Here is a 20241-nt window from a genome sequence, read left to right on the forward strand (position 1 = left end):
TGCGCTAAGAGCAGCATTAAGCATCCCGAGAAGAGAGACCACATCTCTCAAGCCAGGCAATCAGTTCACTGGCTCCCGGTCAAAGACTGCATTACATTTAAAATCCTCACTACCACCCACAAATGCAACAACTCTACAGCACCCTCCTATCTATCAGAAACACTATCTCGAACCACCTCAGCAAGACCCATCAGAACACGCTACACCAATCAACTCACTATCCCTTACATCAATCGGGCCAAAGCATGAGAGTTAGGCTCCCCCTACATAGCTGTCATGCATGCTGGACGCTACGCTCGTAGAACAGCTAGACCGTTCTATTCCAAATGGAGGTTATTCGATACGTTACCGGGAAAACGACGTTTGCACTTTTCACGTCGCTAACTTCACGTGACTTTTGCTTCGTCACGTGAACTACGGTATTACGTATTTAAGCAGCGTAGAAACTTCACTCGCTGCTTCTGATCGAATCTATTGGCGTTGTGTAGCTGAACCTCTGATCTGCATCCTGGCATATTTCTACAGCTACTTTTGGGCCTTCAATAGCGTGTGTTCCGCCACACGCTGATTCCTGGAGCTATTCCTTCGCGTGATAATTCATACGCGTTCTCTGTCTTCAAGCGTGGCTGGTCCGGACTGCGGGAATCCTGCCCGTGTGTACATCCACACGTACACTCTGTCTTCATACGCGGCTGGCCCGGACTGCGTAAATCCTGCCCGCGTGTAATTCCACACGCGCACGTTGTCTCTAAACGTGGCTGATCCGGACTGCGGGAACACCGCCCGCGTGTAATTCCACACGCGCACGTTGTCTCTAAACGCGGCTGTTCCGGACTGCGGGAACACCGCCCGCGTGTAATTCCACACGCGCTCTCTGTCTACAAGCGCGCCTGGCCAAGGCTGCGTAAATCCTGCCCGCGTGTAAAATCCACACGCGCTCTCTGTCTTCAAGTGCGGCTGGCCATGGCTGCGTAAATCCTGCCCGCGTGTAAAATCCACACGCGCACGTTGTCTTCACTCGCGGCTGGCCCAGACTGCGTGTATCCTGCCCGCGTGTAATATCCACACGCGCTCTCTGTCTTCAAGTGCGGCTGGCCAAGACTGCGTAAATCCTGCCCGCGTGTAAAATCCACACGCGCACGTTGTCTTCACACGCGGCTGGCCCAGACTGCGCGAATCCTGCCCGCGTGTAAAATCCACACGCGCACGTTGTCTTCAAACGTTATTTTCTTCGCGGCTGTTTATAACCGCGTGTACTTTGTTTTTCCTTAAAAAGAGCGCTATTTCTAACTCCTGCATCTTTGGAATTAACAGAAGGATTGATCCCTATAGTGGGAAGGAAGCTTTTCAAGGATTATTGGAAGGTGACATTGAACTGAACTTTTGGACGCTATCCTGTGGTGAATTCAACCCGTATCTAGCGGGATAAGTCTCCCTTACTAATTTTCCCTTCCTTGTCGTTTGTTCTTCATTCAAATCCATCAAGAGACTTCTGGATTATTCTACCCTAAACTAAAGGTCAGTGTGAACATTCCTGTCATTATCTAATTCATCATACTCGGGTTGGAGCAGTTATTCATGATACTTTAATTTGTCCTAGGCTGGCTTTCTATACCTTACCCACGCCCTTTCCAGTGATCCATCGCTCTGCCTGTTTTATCAGCCAGAGGGTTGTATCATTTGGAAGGTCTTCAATTGACTTCACAACTATCAAATCGTGTGAACAGGGATCCGGAAGACCCTACCTCCTGTATCCTTTTGAGTATTGTATCCTTTTCAGTTAATACTTTGGTACATTCTGACAATAGCACCGAAGCTGTGGAATTCGCTCCCTAATTCCATCAGAGCTGAAACTTCGCTCTTTGCCTTTCAGTGAACTCTGAAAACCTCCCTATTCTCTTCAACTAACGCTCTCCGTTCATATCTCCACACTAACATTATTCCCCCTACATCCCCCCATCTCCATTAACTTGCTGTATATTGTAAAAATCTGTACATTTGTAAAATGTATACCTGTTCTCTACTGTAACTAAGCTCTGCTCACCTTCCGTAACAAGCGCCACGATGCCCACGGGCTACTGTGTGCTCTACAGATATGAATGAATGAATGAATGAATGAGAGTAGAAGCACAGAGCACCCCAGCCAAGATTTTGATATATACACAATAACACACTTTGTGCTCAGGCAATACTAAAATGATAAATCTGTACAATATCTATGTGGTACCACAGTTAACTCTTGATTCCATTAACATGCACCAACTGCTGACAGTCTCAATGACATACAAATCAAATAGTAAAGTGATCAACAATAAACATAAGAGGAACACAAGTTGGGTTAAACAACTGGCAAAACACTGGTTCGCTACCCCTAGACACAGTTCTGTGTGAGGATCCTCCCACCTGGGCAAGCTGTAAATAAAGTGCATCAACAAGCCCAGCCCATATATTGTTTAATATAGTATTGGTTCCTTCTAAAAAGGTTCTACTACCCCTATGTACCTGGTTTAGCAGAGTTGACGTCGGGTCATCAACGGATCCTTCTTGAGTGAACTCCCTTTAAGGCAGGAGCCACGGTTCGTCGAGATTCCTCAAATAAAAGGGTGAGCGATGTTGTCAAGGCGGCAACTTGGGTCCTTGCGGTGCTTGTCGACGAATGGTCGTGGACGTCCTGTGAAGATGAGGCGTGCGGTGCACCTCGACAATGATAGTTCACTGCTGCAAAGAGTCAATGAAGAATGTAGGCCCAGCAAGGGCGTCGGGTCGTCGGCTTTTGGCTTCGGCGATCAGGACTCGACCATGGCTGGCTTTCATATCTTCAGCGGTCCTCCAAACCTCGGTCGACGGTGGCGGTCGTCGATGGCCTCGACGTCCTGGTGCTTCACTTCAGATTCCTCGGTGGTCCCTGTCTCCTGTCAGCAACCTTTCGATGACTGACTTCCAGGGAGCCTTGGTGAAGGTTCGCTGGTGCATGATGTTCCCTAGTAGCTCGGGAAGACGTCTACTAGCCAGGTCCTCTCTTGGATCAGTCCTCGAAGGTACGACAGCTTTCAGATTGCATCGAAGGAAAGCAGCAGCAATTCTTCTTCTTCCGGCTTGGCTTCGAGAGTAAGCATCAAGTTTCGACTTCAGCTTCTGAACAATTAAAGTAAGTGAGAGGTCCCCAGATATACTGTTCTGTCTCTCATTCACACTGCTACTGCAGCCAATCATTCAGAAGGGCATTCAGCAGGCAAGCAGCCAATCAGGCTCACAGTGCATTCAGGCAATTCTTCTCCATCCAGACACTCACAACAAGGAATGAGGATTGGGACAAGTACCCAGCCATTCAGCACTCCACACTGCATTCATACCAGTTTCGGGTAGGGCAGTCTCAGTCATTGTGTCACACACCAGAAACCAGACACCCATAACATGAAATGTATCTTGGTCACACACTCCATTCACCCATGGCCCCACCCCAAGGGCGTAACCACGACATACAGTCACTGGGAAGGCTCCAGCCAGTCTGGTCTGGACTTCCCCACAATACCATATATGGAACTTCCACCCAACAGCCAGTCCGGGGAAGGGACAGAGTCAGGTACAAGGTACAAGCAATAGAATGCAAGAGGCCACAGGGGCCACCTTATCTCCTATCAGGAATCAACTGATTCCAATGGCAGGGCGTGAGTATCCCAAAATGGAGAATACGCCGAGCACCTGTCAAATTCAGCATGGAGCTGCAACCAGCCCATACCCTGCTCTGCCCCACTGTAACGCTCACCTGATTCTCGCAGAGGCGCCGGTCTTGACTGGGCGACTACCGTATCTTCAAAGGTGATGTGTAGCACCCGGTTGGCTCTTTGGGCTGGACCTCTGTGCACTGTATGCCTGACTTCAAGAGTAAGATGTCTGCAGATAGAAAATATGGGATTAATGAACTGGGGTTATTGGGGTGTCCCTATCTCTTTCCTTTCTTGCTCTCCTGTGTAGACCCCCAAAGGTTAACGCTCTCACCTTAGGTAAGTGAATTCCGAGCTCTCCATCTGCCTCGGGGCAGGGTGCTGTAACCAGTTTCTTCACTGGATCGGTAGCGCAGGCCTCTTGACTTCAGAGGACTGCTGTCCGTCGTTTACTGCACGAACGGTAAGTTTCGAGTAATTCTATTGTCTTTAAAGTCTTTAGTAATGATGTCTCTTGTTTTGCAGGTTCCGGCGATGGCGGATGACGGGCTGAAGTGAGTTGAAGATGGAGTCTGTGTGATGAATAGAAGCGCCTGGAAGCACGTAAGTAAGCGCTTGTTGCCTGCTTCACGATGCACTCTAACTGTCTTTTATTTTGCAGGTATGAGTCCGGAGCGGTTGCAGGGTGCCGGAATACCTACTGGGTTAGATGTGGAAAGGAGTAATGGCACGTGAGTATTAAAGTTCCCCAATGTCTTTTAACGCACCTTGTTTTGTCTTTCAGATGCAGGATGCAGCGCCGAAGGCCTCCGGAGCGTGCGAAGAGTTGGTAAGCTTTTGTCTTTCAGATGCCGGAATGCAGTGTGAAGACCTCCGGAGCGCACGAAGAGTAGGTAAGCCTTTGTCTTTCAGATGCCGGAATGCTAACCTGTTCTTTCTTGTCTTTATAGGTGTTGCTGAAGACTGGAATCAGGATGGTAAGCCTTTTTCCTTAGGCCCAGGATCCGATGCAGAAGACACGATGAGCGTTCTGCTGCAGAGGATGCAGAATAACGCAAAGCAAGATTCATCCACCGGGTGTGGTTTAAATAGCCTCCTGTAGTGCTTAGGTGTCTCCTTCCACAGCCACGCCTAGGTAAGAAAAGAGTTCCTGCTTTCCAGAAGAGTTCCAGTGTTCTGAATCTAGGGAGTGGCTCCTGCCCCACCCAACAGGAAAAGTAGTTCCAAACAGAAGAGGATCAGAGGCTCAGCTGGCAGGCAAGTAAGCAGCATGGTCTGCTGCAGGTAAGTCCACCCAAGCATTATGAGCCCGGCGCTTCCAGCGCTGGGACTGGGCATATTTATGAGCCTGGTGCCACTGGTCCAAAAGGTCCCAATTGGGACTGGTTGGCCCTCGGAACCTGGGTTATGGATCTGCTTCCAAGGGAGTTGGGAAAACCCTGACCTTTTTGAAGCAGAGATCATGACACCCACCCATTGGTGCCTTAATTGTATCCCAAGGGTCTGTTCACCACAACCAGCTGCACTGCCAGGAGTCCCACACGGACATCTGTGCAGAAGATAACACAGAAAACACATGATAAAAAGACTACAATGCATTTCCAGCATCAGATTTCTATATGCATCACGTGCATATAGCCTGTACACAATGTGTACAGTTAAATAACTATTTACATTCCAAGTTGGACCAACTTGGAATGAAGAAATGTTCTGGAATCGTTTGTTGGGATTGGGCCAGTTCGAAGCTGGGGGCGAGAGAGGAGGAGCGTTCGGGGCCTTGCTATCCGTGTACATGGATGACGTAACGGTCTTGAAATAGTGTTACTCACCTAACTCCGTCTGTGCCTCCATAATAATATGGAAGTAACTGATTAGTAAATTCTTTAAGAAGTAATAGATGATACAGTACACAGGGCAAGGGGGTCCTTTCTAGGTTTCAGCAAATTTATGATGGCTTCTCATTGAGTTCAGGATAATACCGAACTAATATGCTTCTTTAAACACTGCCAAGAATTTAGGAGTCAGTAAATCTTAATGTGTTTATAATAAAAACTCTGTCAAGGATGGCCCTAAGAATCGCAAGACTATTTGAGGGTTTTTATTAGAACAAAATTAACTTGGTTTGAGACTGCAGGTCAACTCAACATTTCTCTGACTGGTCCCTAAACCTCCTGTGGGCTCCCTCCAACCTATCCCAGGCTTTCCCATCATCCCAGGACAGCGTTAACACTACCGCTAGATGACCCTACTGTCTGATCTAGCTTCCCTATTCCAGTAGGGCGTAAAGGCAAAGGCCTTATCTATCCTACTCCTTCCCAACTCCTATATTCCCACAAAACTGGTGTTAAGGGTTTCACAATGTTCCCTGTATTCTCACATACAGTTCCCCCTCTCACTCCTCCCAAAAACCTTACGTCTTATTCTCTACTTCCCTTTCTCCTTTTGCCCCCATTTTCCCCTCCTGTTCTTCTCGCCCATAGTCTATCACCTCCTACTCGCACCCAGCATCTTCCCAGTTTCTCTCCCACTTCTACAACTTATTTTTCTCTCACAATTACAGATTTGATCTTTGCACTCTCTCTCAAAGGCAATTTATCACATGGACCTTTATCTAACTCCTCCAGAGACTCTTGGCACTCTGTTTCACCTTCCATCCTCCGCCTGGTCTCTTGGTCCACCCTGACATCGCCTGACTTCACCAGAACTCCTTTCGCTCCTATGGGACTTTTATACCTGTAACTCTCAATTCCTGGTCCTGCCTCCTTCTTCCATTGCTTCAATATTCCACCCCATTTCTAGGTCTCAATCTAAACCTGCTCTTTTTCCCCAGAAACCCTGATTAATCCCAACCCCTTTTTGCACGCAGCATCTTTTAGTCTTTGTTGTCCATCCCACCTGATCTTGGTTTTTTATCATTCCGTGTGCTATTATTATTTATTTATTTTTAACAGGTGCTGGAGTGTCAGCATCTGTATTGTTGCTGTTGGCTGCTTTGTGGTTCTTGTAAGTCTGCATCAGAACAACGACAACGCTGGCCAGAAATGGGGGTGTAAGGTATTGGCTGATTGACCGTGGTACCATTTTTACCAATCAAAGCACATGTAGACCTTTCAGGGACTGGAGCCCTCTGTGCTCACTCACCCCACCTCTGGAGTAGGTTTGGCTTTGGCATATGCCCTGGTAGGATGTGTACCATGGGTCAGAATGGGTCCCTGTAGATACTATACTACAAGTCATGTATGCTCTAGTAGTAAGAACATATCCTAGTCACACTAGTCTGAAGTCTTGATACATTCACCATTTTCTGTTTACTGCATCATCGCACAGTGCTCGCTCTGATAAACCTCTGGTAACCCTTGCTAGTTTAGACCCATCCAGTATGTTATTCATCCTACGGAAGTCTACATCCCATCAAAATATATAGCCGTTTTTTTAGATAAATCTGGGGAATAATGTATCTTGCGTAGGAGCATATACATTGAAATACATATTTGAAACCCTTTCAGCATCCCATCAATATCCTTTACCTGCCATTAGGATCTAGTAGTTTGTGAGTGAAATTTGACTTTTGGTGAGTAGCAAATGGTGTGCTGTGTGTATGTACTGAATTGAGGTAGTGAGTGACTTTTGTTATGGCTGTTTAGTACTTTGTAACTTGATTTATTATTATTTTTTATCTCCTGTGCCAGGCCCACTATCTTAATGTTGCAATGGTGAGGCTGCCCTTCTGCATCATTGGTTCACCCCTCAAGAGTTACAGCCTGTATGTTATGGAGCAGAGAACCTGATGTCTTCACCCATTTTCCATTTCTGCCACCTTAGACTCACCAGTTGTAACACATTCAGAAACTTTCTTTATATCCTGTCATAGTAGACTCTCATCTATTTTAACTGTCTTCATTTTTTAGTTCAAGTGCTTCTCTACATTAATGAATAGTTTTCAAACTCTCCAACCCAAGTATGTGGTTCTCTACATTTTTAACCTTTTTGGGGGCTGGAGCAAGGTGGGGCACAAGTTTCTCACCACTTGAGCTTTGTACTGATCCGTTTGTTTCACTCCTTTCTATAATGGTTTTTCTAAGTCATTCTGACTTAGACCGTCTGCTTGTATACAGGTCGGATTTTGCACTTCTGCAGTGTAGAAAATCTCGTAATTTGACCTCCATTCCATATGCTGTTGTTCAGTCTTACCCGTATGGTCAAGCATTATCAAGTCTTTAATTGTTACTGATAGTCTACCAGGTACCATGAGTTGTAAATTGCAGTGTAGAGTTTAAAATGGGTTGAGAAGAAATGTAATACCCCCATTAGGTGCCACAAGTAGGCATTAGATGCCCACAGTGACGGCCCAAGCATCTAGGGGCCTTGAAGGTTAGGTGACTGGGCTACAAGTTTACTTGGTCCATTGTCCATCGATTCAATTTGTAATTCAAGGATGAGGTCCTCCTCCTTGATGCTTAGCATTAGTCTTTTCCGCCCCACACCTCCCAACCCACTGTTTCCACAACAGACCTGTGCATCCAAAGAGAAGAGTCTGCGGGACCACAGAGGTGGTATAGGTTCCTGCAGATGGAAGAAAAGACGGTGCTCACTGCGAGTTTGGGTGCACCTGGTGGACCTACCAAGGCAGTGTTGGTGAAATCTAGAAGCCACATTCAGAACTTGCCAGCGTATGTGCGAGACTGGTGGGATGGGTTCTCTATTACTTGCAGTTGGCAACACATTCCGTTCACCAAAATTAGCAATGGCCTTATACGCGCTCAGTGTATCTTCAACTGGGATCACCTTTTTAGATTCAGAGCAAACCGCATATTTACAGCAATAACCTGGGTCCTTAACCAAGGATGGTTTATCAATGTGGGAGTACCCTTTAGCATGGGAAGAAAAACAGGCACCTAGATAGTCGGAACTCTTCACTCTATCCAAAGCAGTCCCATTTACATTGAAAGGTCTGGGTTAGTACCTGTTCTTCCCCAATGCAACAACTGAAGACTTCTTGGTACTGATCCTCAACCCACAATCTTGCACTTAACCAATGCACTTCTCTAAATTGCTGAATAACCTTTGTCGTAGGGGCTCCTCTGTTATGTCCTAAAGTATCCTATAGCTAATTTCTATGTAAAGTAATAAAATCGGGGCTAATGCGGCCCCGCCCCCACACAAAGACCTCTAGTCGTTCTTAAGCTTGCCAGTGCCAACCCTGACCACCAATTCAGTGTTTGGATGTAATGCAATGGCAAATTTTAAAAGACCTTTGCCCGATCCCTACATCAAATAGGATGTACAATTAGGGAATGCTAGCCACAAGATCAAATGTTGTTGAATGGTCCATAAAAGATGGGAATATGGCTTCAGATTTGATTTCATTTAAATACAGGAATTTTATCTGGCACGGGACATTTGTCAGATTTCGTTCCAGCAAATGGATTAACTACATATAGATGCATTCTAAAAAAACTCATTCTCTGGGATAGCAACTTGGTAATTCTTAGAGCTATTATGTGTATTACCTCCATTAATAATCTCACAGGAGTCGAGGTATCGAAATGGAAGCTTGAATATTAGTTGCTATCAATTGGTTTACTTGTGGGTTCGTTTACTTCGCACCTAATTTTTAAAATGGCTAAACCCTTTTCTTTTGACTCTTGAACATCGAGTTTGCCGGGTCCTGCATCCTATCCTAATAGATTTTCTTTTATTCTCTTCTCCTTATATTAATGAGGGGAGTATCCTATAGGTTTTCTTGAAGGGCATCCAAAACTGCATTTGCACCCGGGACGGGGGCTCGGCCATTCAGGTGGCTGGAACAATGGGCGAGAATAGACCTTCTCCGCTCACTGTCCCAGCCACCCAAGGCCTTTCCCCGGGTGGCGCAATTTTTGTTGTTGTTAATGTGGGACGGCAACAGGGAGTACCTCCCTGTTGCCTCCCCACCGCACCCTCGTCCCCAAAATCCCACGATCTCCTTTCCCACCCCCTCCAGTCTCACTTACCTGCAGGGCTGGAGCTCTGTGCTCCGGTCCGGCGCTCCTCCCGTTCCCAGCTGCCTCCATAGACATGTTAAAGGGACTTGGTCCCGGTCAGTTGGCACTTGTTTTCCACCTCTGGTGATCAGCTGCGCAAGCAGCGAATCTCCCGAAGAAAGATAATGAAAGCCATCCGGGGTGCGAGTCGTGCATGCCCGTTCATGAGGAAGGATATGGCTGGTAATGGCCCACAGCCCGAGCTCGAGCTTGCCTTATCTCAGGCTGGTGGGCTATTAACAGCCACATTCCAAGCTAGCTTACACAACTATTAAGCCATCCATCTTTTTGTTTTTGCTTTTACCTGGCCATTCGCCATTGCCTTCAGTATGTTTTGAAATGGATGCAGCAGGAAATTACTCTGGTGTTTGGGCCATTGCCAGAGGTTTTGCACTACATTTCCCATAAGGGGGCGAGTAGTGCCGTGTAGGATGCTGTCCAGGATCATGCTGTACCGGACGCTCTGGAGGTGCTGCAGAAGTAAAGCTATGACTTGCAGTATGCACCATGTTTCTCAATTATTCCGCTCAGAGCAAGAGTGGCATCTTGGATCTTGTTTCTCCACGCTCTACCCAGACCAAATGTCCAACATATTTTGTATCCTGTGACCCCCTTGGTGAGTGTTTATGCTTTCATCTTAAAGACTGCTTTGGATGGTGAGTTTGCTAAGGACTGACGGCATTGGTGTACAAGCCCGGACTGCTCTGGACTGTGATCTGGCAAGCCTGCGGTACGGCTTGACGCTAGATAGCCACTCTCGACTGCGATTTGGTTAGGACTCCACGACACAGATTAGAACAGCGAACCCGCCTCAGTCCCCCTCATGTACTGGAGCATGCTGGGATCTTGCCCCTTCCTCTTCTCCCAGGCCACCGTGGGGATGTTGCCGGGGATTTCCCTCTTCATCCTTGGGGCAAGCTGGCAACACCGGTCAGGCCACCGCTTCCTCCCGGGCCAACATGCACATGATTTTCTGGGCCCGTCTTGACTGGCCTTGGGGCAGGATGACTGCCTCTGAGGTAACACCACGTGCGCCTGGGCTGCCATGCTGACTGCTGCCACTCTTTACATGGGTCACTATACACATGCATGCTGGGGCTTCACTCTTCTGGACTCCCAATTCTGCCCCTTTGCTCTGACCGTTCTCCTCAATGTTCTTCTTTATTTCTTCCTGAGATTCCTTTCAGCCCTCAACACCTCCCTCTTGCCTCCCCCCCCCCCCCAACCCCTTCAAGGTTCCAGGTTGCCCGTAAAACAGGCTTCATGGTAAATTCCTTTTGGGAAAACGGGTAGTCGACAGTATAAACACAAATACACATGCAGATATTGTTAAGTAGGCACTAACCCAGTCATAATTCAATAGAAGTCCCTTCAGAGACAGGATTGTGCAAACAGCCAAGGTTTTATTCTCAGGCAACTGGGAGCCGCTACACAAGCCATAGTTGGTCAGTTTGCAAGGCAAGGACTCAAAACCTGCCCATTTAAAACACTCTTATGTAAAATACATCATTGCACAATAATCTTATGCTAATATTAGTCCTATTTTTTTATTAAGCTTTAATTGGCCATTTTACTTAAAGGTCAAATATCACTTGATTTCTGTTGGATATAAACAGTTCCTGAAACACACAGTTTCCCAAATGTTCTGAATCATCGACATATGTTGCAACCTTAACCCTTTAAGTGCCATGGGTTCCGCCCCCCCCCCCCTCCCAGCGCCAAGCCCTTTTTTGGTGATTTCGGTATGTCGCCATTCAATGCCTTGTAACTTTTTTGTTACATAAGATATCTTGGTCCTTTTTTTTTCCCCACATGTAGGCGGTCGTAACGCCACCCAGGAATCCTAGGTTGCTGTAGGAGGGTCAGGGGGGAGAGAAAATAACCAAAAAGGGCGAACGTTTTGTGTTTTTTCGAAAAATGCCAATAAAATGATGTACAAAGAAGCCTGTGGTTTTTTCCTTGTAAGAGCTAGGAACAAATGGTTTGATGTGCTGAATTCCCCAATTTCCTGGCTTTCAAGAGCATGTTGAGTGGAAACGAAAAGAAATTTAGATTTGTGAGAGGTAAGCGATTTTGCCCATTTTTGCCAATTGGACATGAGTGGACTGAATGGAAGAAAAGGGTAGGAAAGCCGAATTGGAGGACAGAAAGGCATACATTTCTGAAAAGTAGACAAAATTCCAAGTTTAGAAAGGGGTGATTTGCAAAGATCGGGCAACGAGGTAGGGGAAAATGCCATAGTTTGCGGAAAAAGTGGGAAAATGACCGAAAAAAAGGTATGTGGTGGACATGGTTGGCTTGGTACGGCAATGGCTTCTATGAATTTTGAGAAAAACAATTCTCCGCTACTTTCCCCCGGCTTTTGCAGTTAGGAAGTGTTTCACAAAACAAGCAATACCACAAGCCAAACACTGAGCCATGGTACATGTGTAAATCAGGAAAACTAATGTGGTGAGGAACGGCAAGCATACATTTTTTGAAAGAGCACAGGCAGACCTTTTCAAGGGTACGTGACTTGTGCAGGTTACAAAAGTGTGTGGTGCCTAAAGCAGCGGCTAAATGTAGGGCACATTTGGGAAATGAAAGGGTTGTGTGACAAAGGGCACCAGCAAATGGGTCAAAATGTTATGAAAACCACACAAACGCAACAAATGTCATACCTTCCCGCGTTCCCACACGTGTCCCGATGAAAGCGGTACCTCACATGTGTGGGTGCACCTACCTGGGCGCCAAGGGGAAAGTCTATAACACCCCTAACCCCAAGTCTTTTACGACAGCTGAATTTCACAATATTTCCAGACGGGCACACCCTACAGATATGGGCCTAGGGTGTCCAAGCCACCAAGGCCCGCTTCGCGCAAGTCAGACTCCTGCGGATTCCCACGGATGTCCTCTTTTCAGAAATGCATGGGGTTCCCTGTTTTCCATGGTGGCTTGGACACCCTAGGCCCATATCCATATGGTGTACCTGTTAGGCAGAATCCTGTGCAGTGCCCTTAGGGACCACTACACACAATTAAGACTACAGGTGGCAATACAAGTTCTACCTTTGATACAAGCCTGTACTACTATGTTAAAGTGGTAGCAGTCGCGGAGCAGCCAGGCTTATCTCAAGAGTATATGAGCAGTAGCAGAGATTACACAAAGGGACCATAATTGCGGTGACTCAAGCAAACACTGATTCAAGGTTTCAGGTAAAGAATAGAAGTACATTTATTTTTAAACCATTTGTTATTAACACAACACTTCTATTAATTCAAAATCACACGTAAAATACACTACTACCAATTCACTTTGGTACAGTCTAACTCAAGGTAAGTACCCTATGTTTTAACGGACCGGTGTTGTGAAACAAAAGACGTTACCGGGAATACACTTGTGATCACTTTTTGACAGTAATGACAGTTCGGTCTTACTAAGGAAACGCGTATCCGCGGCAAGAAATGTTACCGGGGCAAAAACACACTTAGCACCTGAGTTAACCAGAGAGAGTTGGGGGCAAAAATCATAGGCAATACTTTTGTCAAGGCAGACAGAATCTGAGAACACTATTTGACGGAATTCAAGAGTCAATAGGCCGGCGCCAGTGTTAAGTGGAACCGGGTTCCTGTTGTCGAGGATCACACAGTCGGACAGTTCCAGATTCAACGTTGCCAGGAGTACTTAAATATTGTCAACAGGGGAAGCAAAAGTTATAAGAAGGAGGGAAAACAAGGGCAAGCCTTGGAGGCGAAGAAAAAGGGATTCACTCTAATTCCTCAAGCAGAACACAGTACCTTATTCAATGAAGAATCTGGTGCCACGGCAGTTGTTCCTGTTGGTTTCCTGCAGACCCACGGTTCCTCGAGCTTCGATGAGAAGGAGGACATCTGGAGGGGTCTGCACCACACAGGGAGGTAGCCGGCAGCAGCGACGGTGAATAAAAGGTGCGCTCCTTAAAAACAGGAGAGGCTCTTCAGATGGCTATCCGGACCACTACAGCAGTGTGCAGCAGTTTCGACCAAGAAGAGGATCCTCTGGCTGTGGAAGATGAGCTGTTATCCCCACCAGGCTCAAGGGAAGAAAATTCCAGACTGGACCTTCTCTGGTTGTCTTAGGGTAGATAGCTCAGGACTGCAGCAGGGCTTCACCTGGACGGGGTAGTTGCAGCAGCTGTCTTCTTCTCTGCTTCTCTTCGGTTCCTTGTAGTTCCAGTGGCGACTCTGACTTCTAGCCCAAAGAGACCTGCCTTTTATGCGAAAATCCCCCATTCGCACAGCCTGGCTGTCAATCACGCAGCAGGGGGGGTTGTCCAGCCTGGACAACCACCTCAGCCAATCATGTCAAAGTGAGACGTGGGTTTCCTAGGATACCCTGTGCAGAGGGTGACTACGCCCCCCACCCCCTCACATTCAGCCTACCTAGACACCAGGCGCCTGGAGGGGGGCTTCTTGGCAGAAGCCCGCCAAAAGACAGTGAACAAAGGAGGCAAACCTGGTTTGCCGCGCAAAGTAAAACACAAGAAGGACTTTAACAAAAAGAAATGGCGAATAAACCCGACCGGAGCCAAAAGAAAAAGTGGTCAAGCGGGTTTATGTTCGAGGCTGATATAATAGTCTAAAACAATACCACGTTTATATAATATAATCGCGGTAGAAAAGTTGGGGTAGATACCACTGCCACCAGCCAAGTCTAAATGTTAAAAGAGCAAAACAATGCTCTAGGAGGTACAGATAAAAAGGGATACGGAGTAACGCTTTCCAGTACTCCATCTAAAATGGGGTGTACTGGATCTGTGGTTAAATGACTAGATAAAGTTAATGGCAACTTTACCCTTTTCTGGGGGACTGTAGTCGGCCTCAGAAATGGAGTCGGTGGGAAGTCTAAAAGACAAGCCTGTGTCACTGCACTGAAGGTGCTTTTGTTATGCACACAAGAAGGGGACTACTGAAGGGGTGTACTCCAGAGTCCACAATCACAAAAACAGGTAGAAGACACATGGCAAAACATGGGTAAGAGTGTGGGAAAAGCTCACAGTCTTACCAAGTGAAAAAAATAAACTCCAGAAATCCAGCAAAGCTGCTGGGGGACTCACTAGGTGAGGGAAATTAGCCATAATATCAGAATTCTCCCTAACCGTGCCCGTCTGGAAAAAATTGTGAAATTCAGCTGTAGGAAAAGACTTGGTTAGGTGTGTTTTAGGCTTTCCCTTTGGCGCCCAGGTAGGTGCACCCACACATGTGAGGTACTGTTTTCATCGGAACACCTGTGGGAACGCAGGACGGTAGGCCATGTGTTGTTTCGGTGGGTGGCCAGAGCGAAATATCTGAGAATTGTCTTTATTTCCAGCCAATTTCAGAGACATTTCCCTCTGTCCACTCACCAAAACAATTCGCCAACAACAGATGTCATACCTTCCCGCGTGTCCCGACTAAAACGGTACCTCACATGTGTGGGTGCACCTACCGAGGCGCAAAAGGAAAAGGGTAACCCACTGGTAACCCCAAGCCTTTCGGCACAGCACATTTTGTTTGTGTGGGCAACCTACAGATTTGGACCTAGGGCGTCGAAGCCAGCAAGGAAAACGGGGAACCCCATGCATTTCCCAAAAGAGGACACCCGCATGGGAAAAGCTGTATTGCAGCCGAGCTGCAACTCCAGGATGGTTGGAGGTGATGTCCCCGGCCTTGGACATCCATGCATCATGTGGGTGTACCATCCCCTAAGCACAGTGGCAGCTCCATGGATCCCCGGCAGGAGCCCCATTCTTCCCCGGAGGTGACACCTGTAACGTAGCACAGCCAGAGCTGCAGCCTGGGCTTGCAGACTGACGACCCACATGGGAGGCATCCACTCCCAGGGAAACACCAATGTTCTGCTGCTGGCATGGGGGGCAATTTGTGGCCTGCCCCTGCAATTGTGTCCCAGCCCACCAAAATATCTGCTCAGACGGCCCATTCCCACCCACACCACCAACAATCCAGTCCCAGTCTCACCCACCACACTGACAGTGGGCCCTCACCATAGAATAATAAAAAGAACAGTACTCCCATTACGTTGCAGCTGGCCGCGTAGAAAATGCTGTAAACAAAACAAAAAACATGTGTTACCTACGGTCTGGGGTCTGTCCCACAATTTCTGGTGGCCCTCTCCCCCCTAACCCCAAATGTGTGGCAGGGGCACCTCAAGCAGGCCTCCCGGGGTCTCCTACAAACGGCTGCTTGAGGTACATACCCTCTCCCCCTCCATTTGGGGATGAGGGGAAGAGGGCCATCAAAAATGTGTGGGACAGGCCCCCCAGTGGGTGGGGCAGTAAGGTTTGGGGCACCTCAAGCAGGCCTCCCGGGGTCTCCTACAAACGGCTGCTTGAGGTACATACCCTCTCCCCCTCCATTTGGGGATGAGGGGAAGAGGGCCATCAAAAATGTGTGGGACAGGCCCCCCAGTGGGTGGGGCAGTAAGGTTTGGGCACCCTGGGGCCAGATTGGCACACCAATGTGCCCCTCTACGCCAAGGCAAGTTTGGTAAACAAAGAAAAACATTGAAAATGGCAGGCTGCACTTTAAGGCAGGCTGAGGGGCACCCTAAACCGCCAGGTAATTTTCTAATGTAATGGGGGGGTGGCCCTCTTCTCCCCACACCAAATGCAGATGGGGCACCCCTCCCTGGGGGCAGATATCCCTTCCTAAGAGCAGATATCTGCCCCCAGGGAGGTCTACAATGGGTACCCCCATTTACCCTTGGGATGAGGGGGAGAGGAGCACACCCCTCTTCTGTAAAATAAATCCCTGGTGGCTAGTGGCCCCCCCCACACCCACCCAAATATCCCTTTTTTTCTTTTTTTTCCTTTTTTTTTCTTCTTCATTTTTCTCCCTGACCTAGGGGCAGATGATCAGCCATCTGCCCCAAGGGGGGCCCTAACCTGCAGGCCCCATCCTTTGGGGGTTGCACACTTATTCCTGGTGCCCCCCCAATTGGATGGGGGGACCACCTCATGTACTCCTGCCTGGGGGCAGAAATCTTGGTGTGGGAGGGGGAGGGCCACCACCCTTTCATGTGTACAAAAGTCCCAGGTGCCTAGTGGCACCCCAACCCCCTTCTTGTAGCATTTTTTTTATTATTTTTTTATTCAATTTGCCCCCCTCCCTGGGGGCAGATGATCAGCCATCTGCCTCCAGGGTTATCCATATGTGCCCCATGCTTTATATGCCGGGGGAGAGGAATGCTTACAGTAAGCAGCCCCCACCTCCCCCCGCTTCTCAGACAGATCCCTGGTGTCTAGTGGGCATTGCTGGGCGCGGATCGAGCGCTCTCCGCCCGATCCACGCCCAGCAATGCTTTCACAAAAGGTGTCAGTGGAAAGGGGAGAATCTCCCCATTCCAACGACACCTCCCTCGATCTCCGGCTGTATTTCAGCCAGAGATCGAGGGGGGAGAAAGGTGGAGACTCACCTTTCATTTAAATCACTTTCACGCCGGCGTGCATTACGCACGCCGACGTGAAATTGGACGTAATCCAGCCCCCTGGCAGTGAGTAGCCCGGTGGTTGGATTACTGTTTTGAGCAATCCCGGCTTTCCAAACAAGGTGCCAAAAAGGAGCTATGTAGTCCTTGGCACTACGGAGGTAATATCAAAGAAGAGATATCTCATCCTTGGCACTTAAGGGGTTAAAGCTGGACAGCATTTTTCCCAGAAATAACTTTGTCAGACTTTTTTTAGCACACTGTTGTTCAAGACAGAAATGGACTGCCTAGTTTTTAATTGGTCAATTTCTCTAACTTATCTTGTCTAGCCTGGTATGACTGTTTCACACCACTGAAAACCACATATCCTGCTATTGATTTCAGCACTATTAATTCTCGATGGAGCTTTGAGGCCTGTAGCTATCTGTAATACAATGGCTATCTTTTGCTAACCTATATTGTACATCGGAAAACTATATTCTATGATAATTACTATGTTGTGCGTAATGTAAGCATACCTTTTTTATTTTCTATGTTTCCCTTAAATAAGTATATCCAATGTCACCCGTTTCTAAATGTGTGCCTCAAATAAGGGCAATACTCATGATTTTTACAGTGTTAGACAGGAATGAGGGGTATTGGCCCTAACTACCATATTTACCTCTCTGTCATAAAAAGAGCAGGGGTTTGTTTCCAGGCCATAGTATCGGTGTCCTTTTATTTCTCTTTATTCCCTATGCAGCATCAGCAATGTAACCCTCCCTGGCCTGGGGTTACAAATGCCTATGGTAAATAAAGGTGTAGGAAATCTATATTCCACTGGCATAATTCTTTTTTTCTTTCCATTTACACCTTTTGGAAATATTTCTGAAACTACGTCCTGCAAAAAAATTGAATGTGTGATGTTTTATCCGCAAAATAAGTGTGGAAACTCTTTATTAGGGATTTCACTTAGTAGTTTTAAACTATTTACTTGATTTCCATTCACTTTGAAAGATATTAAAATTGTGCACCGAGTTTTCTTTGCAAGAAAAAATGATGCAAATGTATATTAGCAAACTAAGTGAAAACGTTTCTTTGCTGAGAATCTCCAATGACTGTTCTTTTGCTGACATTGAAAACTGCAAAACATAATATTGCATCAAGTTTGTGAAATTGTTCAAATATAATGCACAATTTCGCACAGTTGGCAAAAACAAGATTGCCACATTTGGTATGCCTTATTTTGAGTTTGCAGCAAATAACATTGATTTGGAGAATAAATGGATACTTTTCTCTCTGTAGGGTGCATCCCAAAGAACATTTGAAATTGACTATGAGCACAACTGCTTCCGCAAGGATGGTGAACCATTTCGGTACATATCAGGGAGCATCCACTACTCCCGTGTTCCGCGCTTTTATTGGAAGGACCGTCTTCTAAAAATGAAAATGGCTGGGTTGGATGCTATTCAAACGCAAGTATTTCTTTTCTAAAAATTGGGCAAAATGTCATCTATTTTATTTGTAATGGGCAAAGGTTTACCAAATATCACATTTGAATGTCTGTATTCTTAACCTCTTCGCTTGTGTGCATTGCTGGCATGCCTTCATGCAATGCAGGTAATCTAGATGGCTGTGAAACTGTTGTGACTTTTGAGCTATCTTCTCCTTTTGACTCTGCAATTTGTCCTAGAACAGTATTTGCTATACTGTATGTTTGTTGTAAGAATACGCTGAGAAATAGCCTTTATAGGAAATACATTTTTGGTATTGGCTTATTTGGGTGGAGCAGAATGAACCACATAATTAATTGCATTAGACCAGAGGGCTGGTTCTGGCATGTATTGCACAGTGCCTGCATTGTTTTATGTAACCAACAGTGTGTCTACGTGGAAAAACACTAGATTACCATTGTATTTGTGAGGAGCCTGGAATGAGACACGAACACAGAGGACTCCTGTTCGTATATAAACTTTTATTTAAAATAATATAGGGGCTGGAAAATGACTCGCTATCCCTAATCTAGGAGTTTTCCCTTCCTCAACCAAAACTAATGGTTCTGTCCTTGGTCAAGGTGTCCAAAGCTAAATATATGTCCTGTGTCCGAAATCCTATTCTGGCCATCACACTCTAAAACTATTTCTAAATTGTGAAGGATATTGTCTCTGGTTCTCAAAGTGCACAAATGTTCAGATCCAACACAAAGGGGTAAATCTAACCAAAAATGTGCAAGTGGACAATGTTCACAGTACCAGGGAATGGCTCCCTACCCCAGGTTCCTTTAACAAAACGAAAGGTTGCAACAAAGGACAAGATCCTTGTAACCCCAAGAGGATGACTCTTTCACAGGGCCGGTCTTTGTGTCAGGTAGGGCAGGCGGCTGCCTGACTTGTCAGCCTCTCGGCGGCGCCGCACCAGCAGTTTGAGAGTCCGTCCAGGGTGCTGCTGCATTACTCATGAAAAATAAATGAATACTGTTGTATAGTCACTGTACGTTTTTATTCATTTCACTGCGTTTTATTCTGCATTCAAATTTCGTGCTCCCAGGGCGCTCCTGTTGCTGTCCAGCAAAGCCAGGCACCACGTTGATTTTTATGATGCTAGCACTAGCCTATCAGACTCAGGCAACAAATAGCAACATTTGTTCCTTTCACTTCCCCGGGTGGCGCCGGGCCTGGCTGCAGGTGCCCTCCTTCAGTGGCTGCAGTAACACAGGGTGTTGATTGATTGGGCTGGCAGACAGCTTCCCCTGTGACCTGTGTGAGTTGGCGCTGAACCGGAGGAATAAGGATCAAGGCCCACCTGCCCAGCCAAGCAGGACATCCAGGAGGTAGGGATGCCCACTCGGGGCAGAACTCAGGACGAGGACAGAAGCCACCCTTGTGCCGTTTGCAAACCGGTATTGGTAAGTAAGATTTTACAATGGGGGGGGTTATGCTGACTGAATCGATAGGGGCTGTGCAAAATCGGAATGTATGGCTCAAGATAGTGCCCCATCTGGGAGCTGTCTCCTCAAGGCCAAGGGAGCTTGCTTCATCGCAAATCTGTGACATTTTATTCACAGCTCCTACTACCTGCAGCAGCACATTTTCAATGAAAATTGTTGAATATAGAATGTTAAAACAAAGGCA

The 20241-nt window shown here is 46.9% G+C and overlaps 1 protein-coding gene across 1 annotated transcript in view; it reads left to right on the forward strand.

Annotated features, from left to right (window-relative positions):
- The window catches only part of GLB1 (galactosidase beta 1), a 622172-nt gene that overhangs the window by 69698 nt on the left and 532233 nt on the right, over positions 1-20241 (forward strand). Inside the window, exon 2 of the mRNA XM_069613134.1 lies at positions 18416-18585. Within this exon, the coding sequence (XP_069469235.1) occupies positions 18416-18585 (170 nt within the window). The remainder of the gene's footprint in view (positions 1-18415; positions 18586-20241) is intronic.

The sequence above is a fragment of the Ambystoma mexicanum genome, chromosome 5p (assembly GCF_040938575.1).
Source record: "Ambystoma mexicanum isolate Mex_15411 chromosome 5p, UKY_AmexF1_1, whole genome shotgun sequence".
NCBI lineage: Eukaryota > Metazoa > Chordata > Amphibia > Caudata > Ambystomatidae > Ambystoma > Ambystoma mexicanum.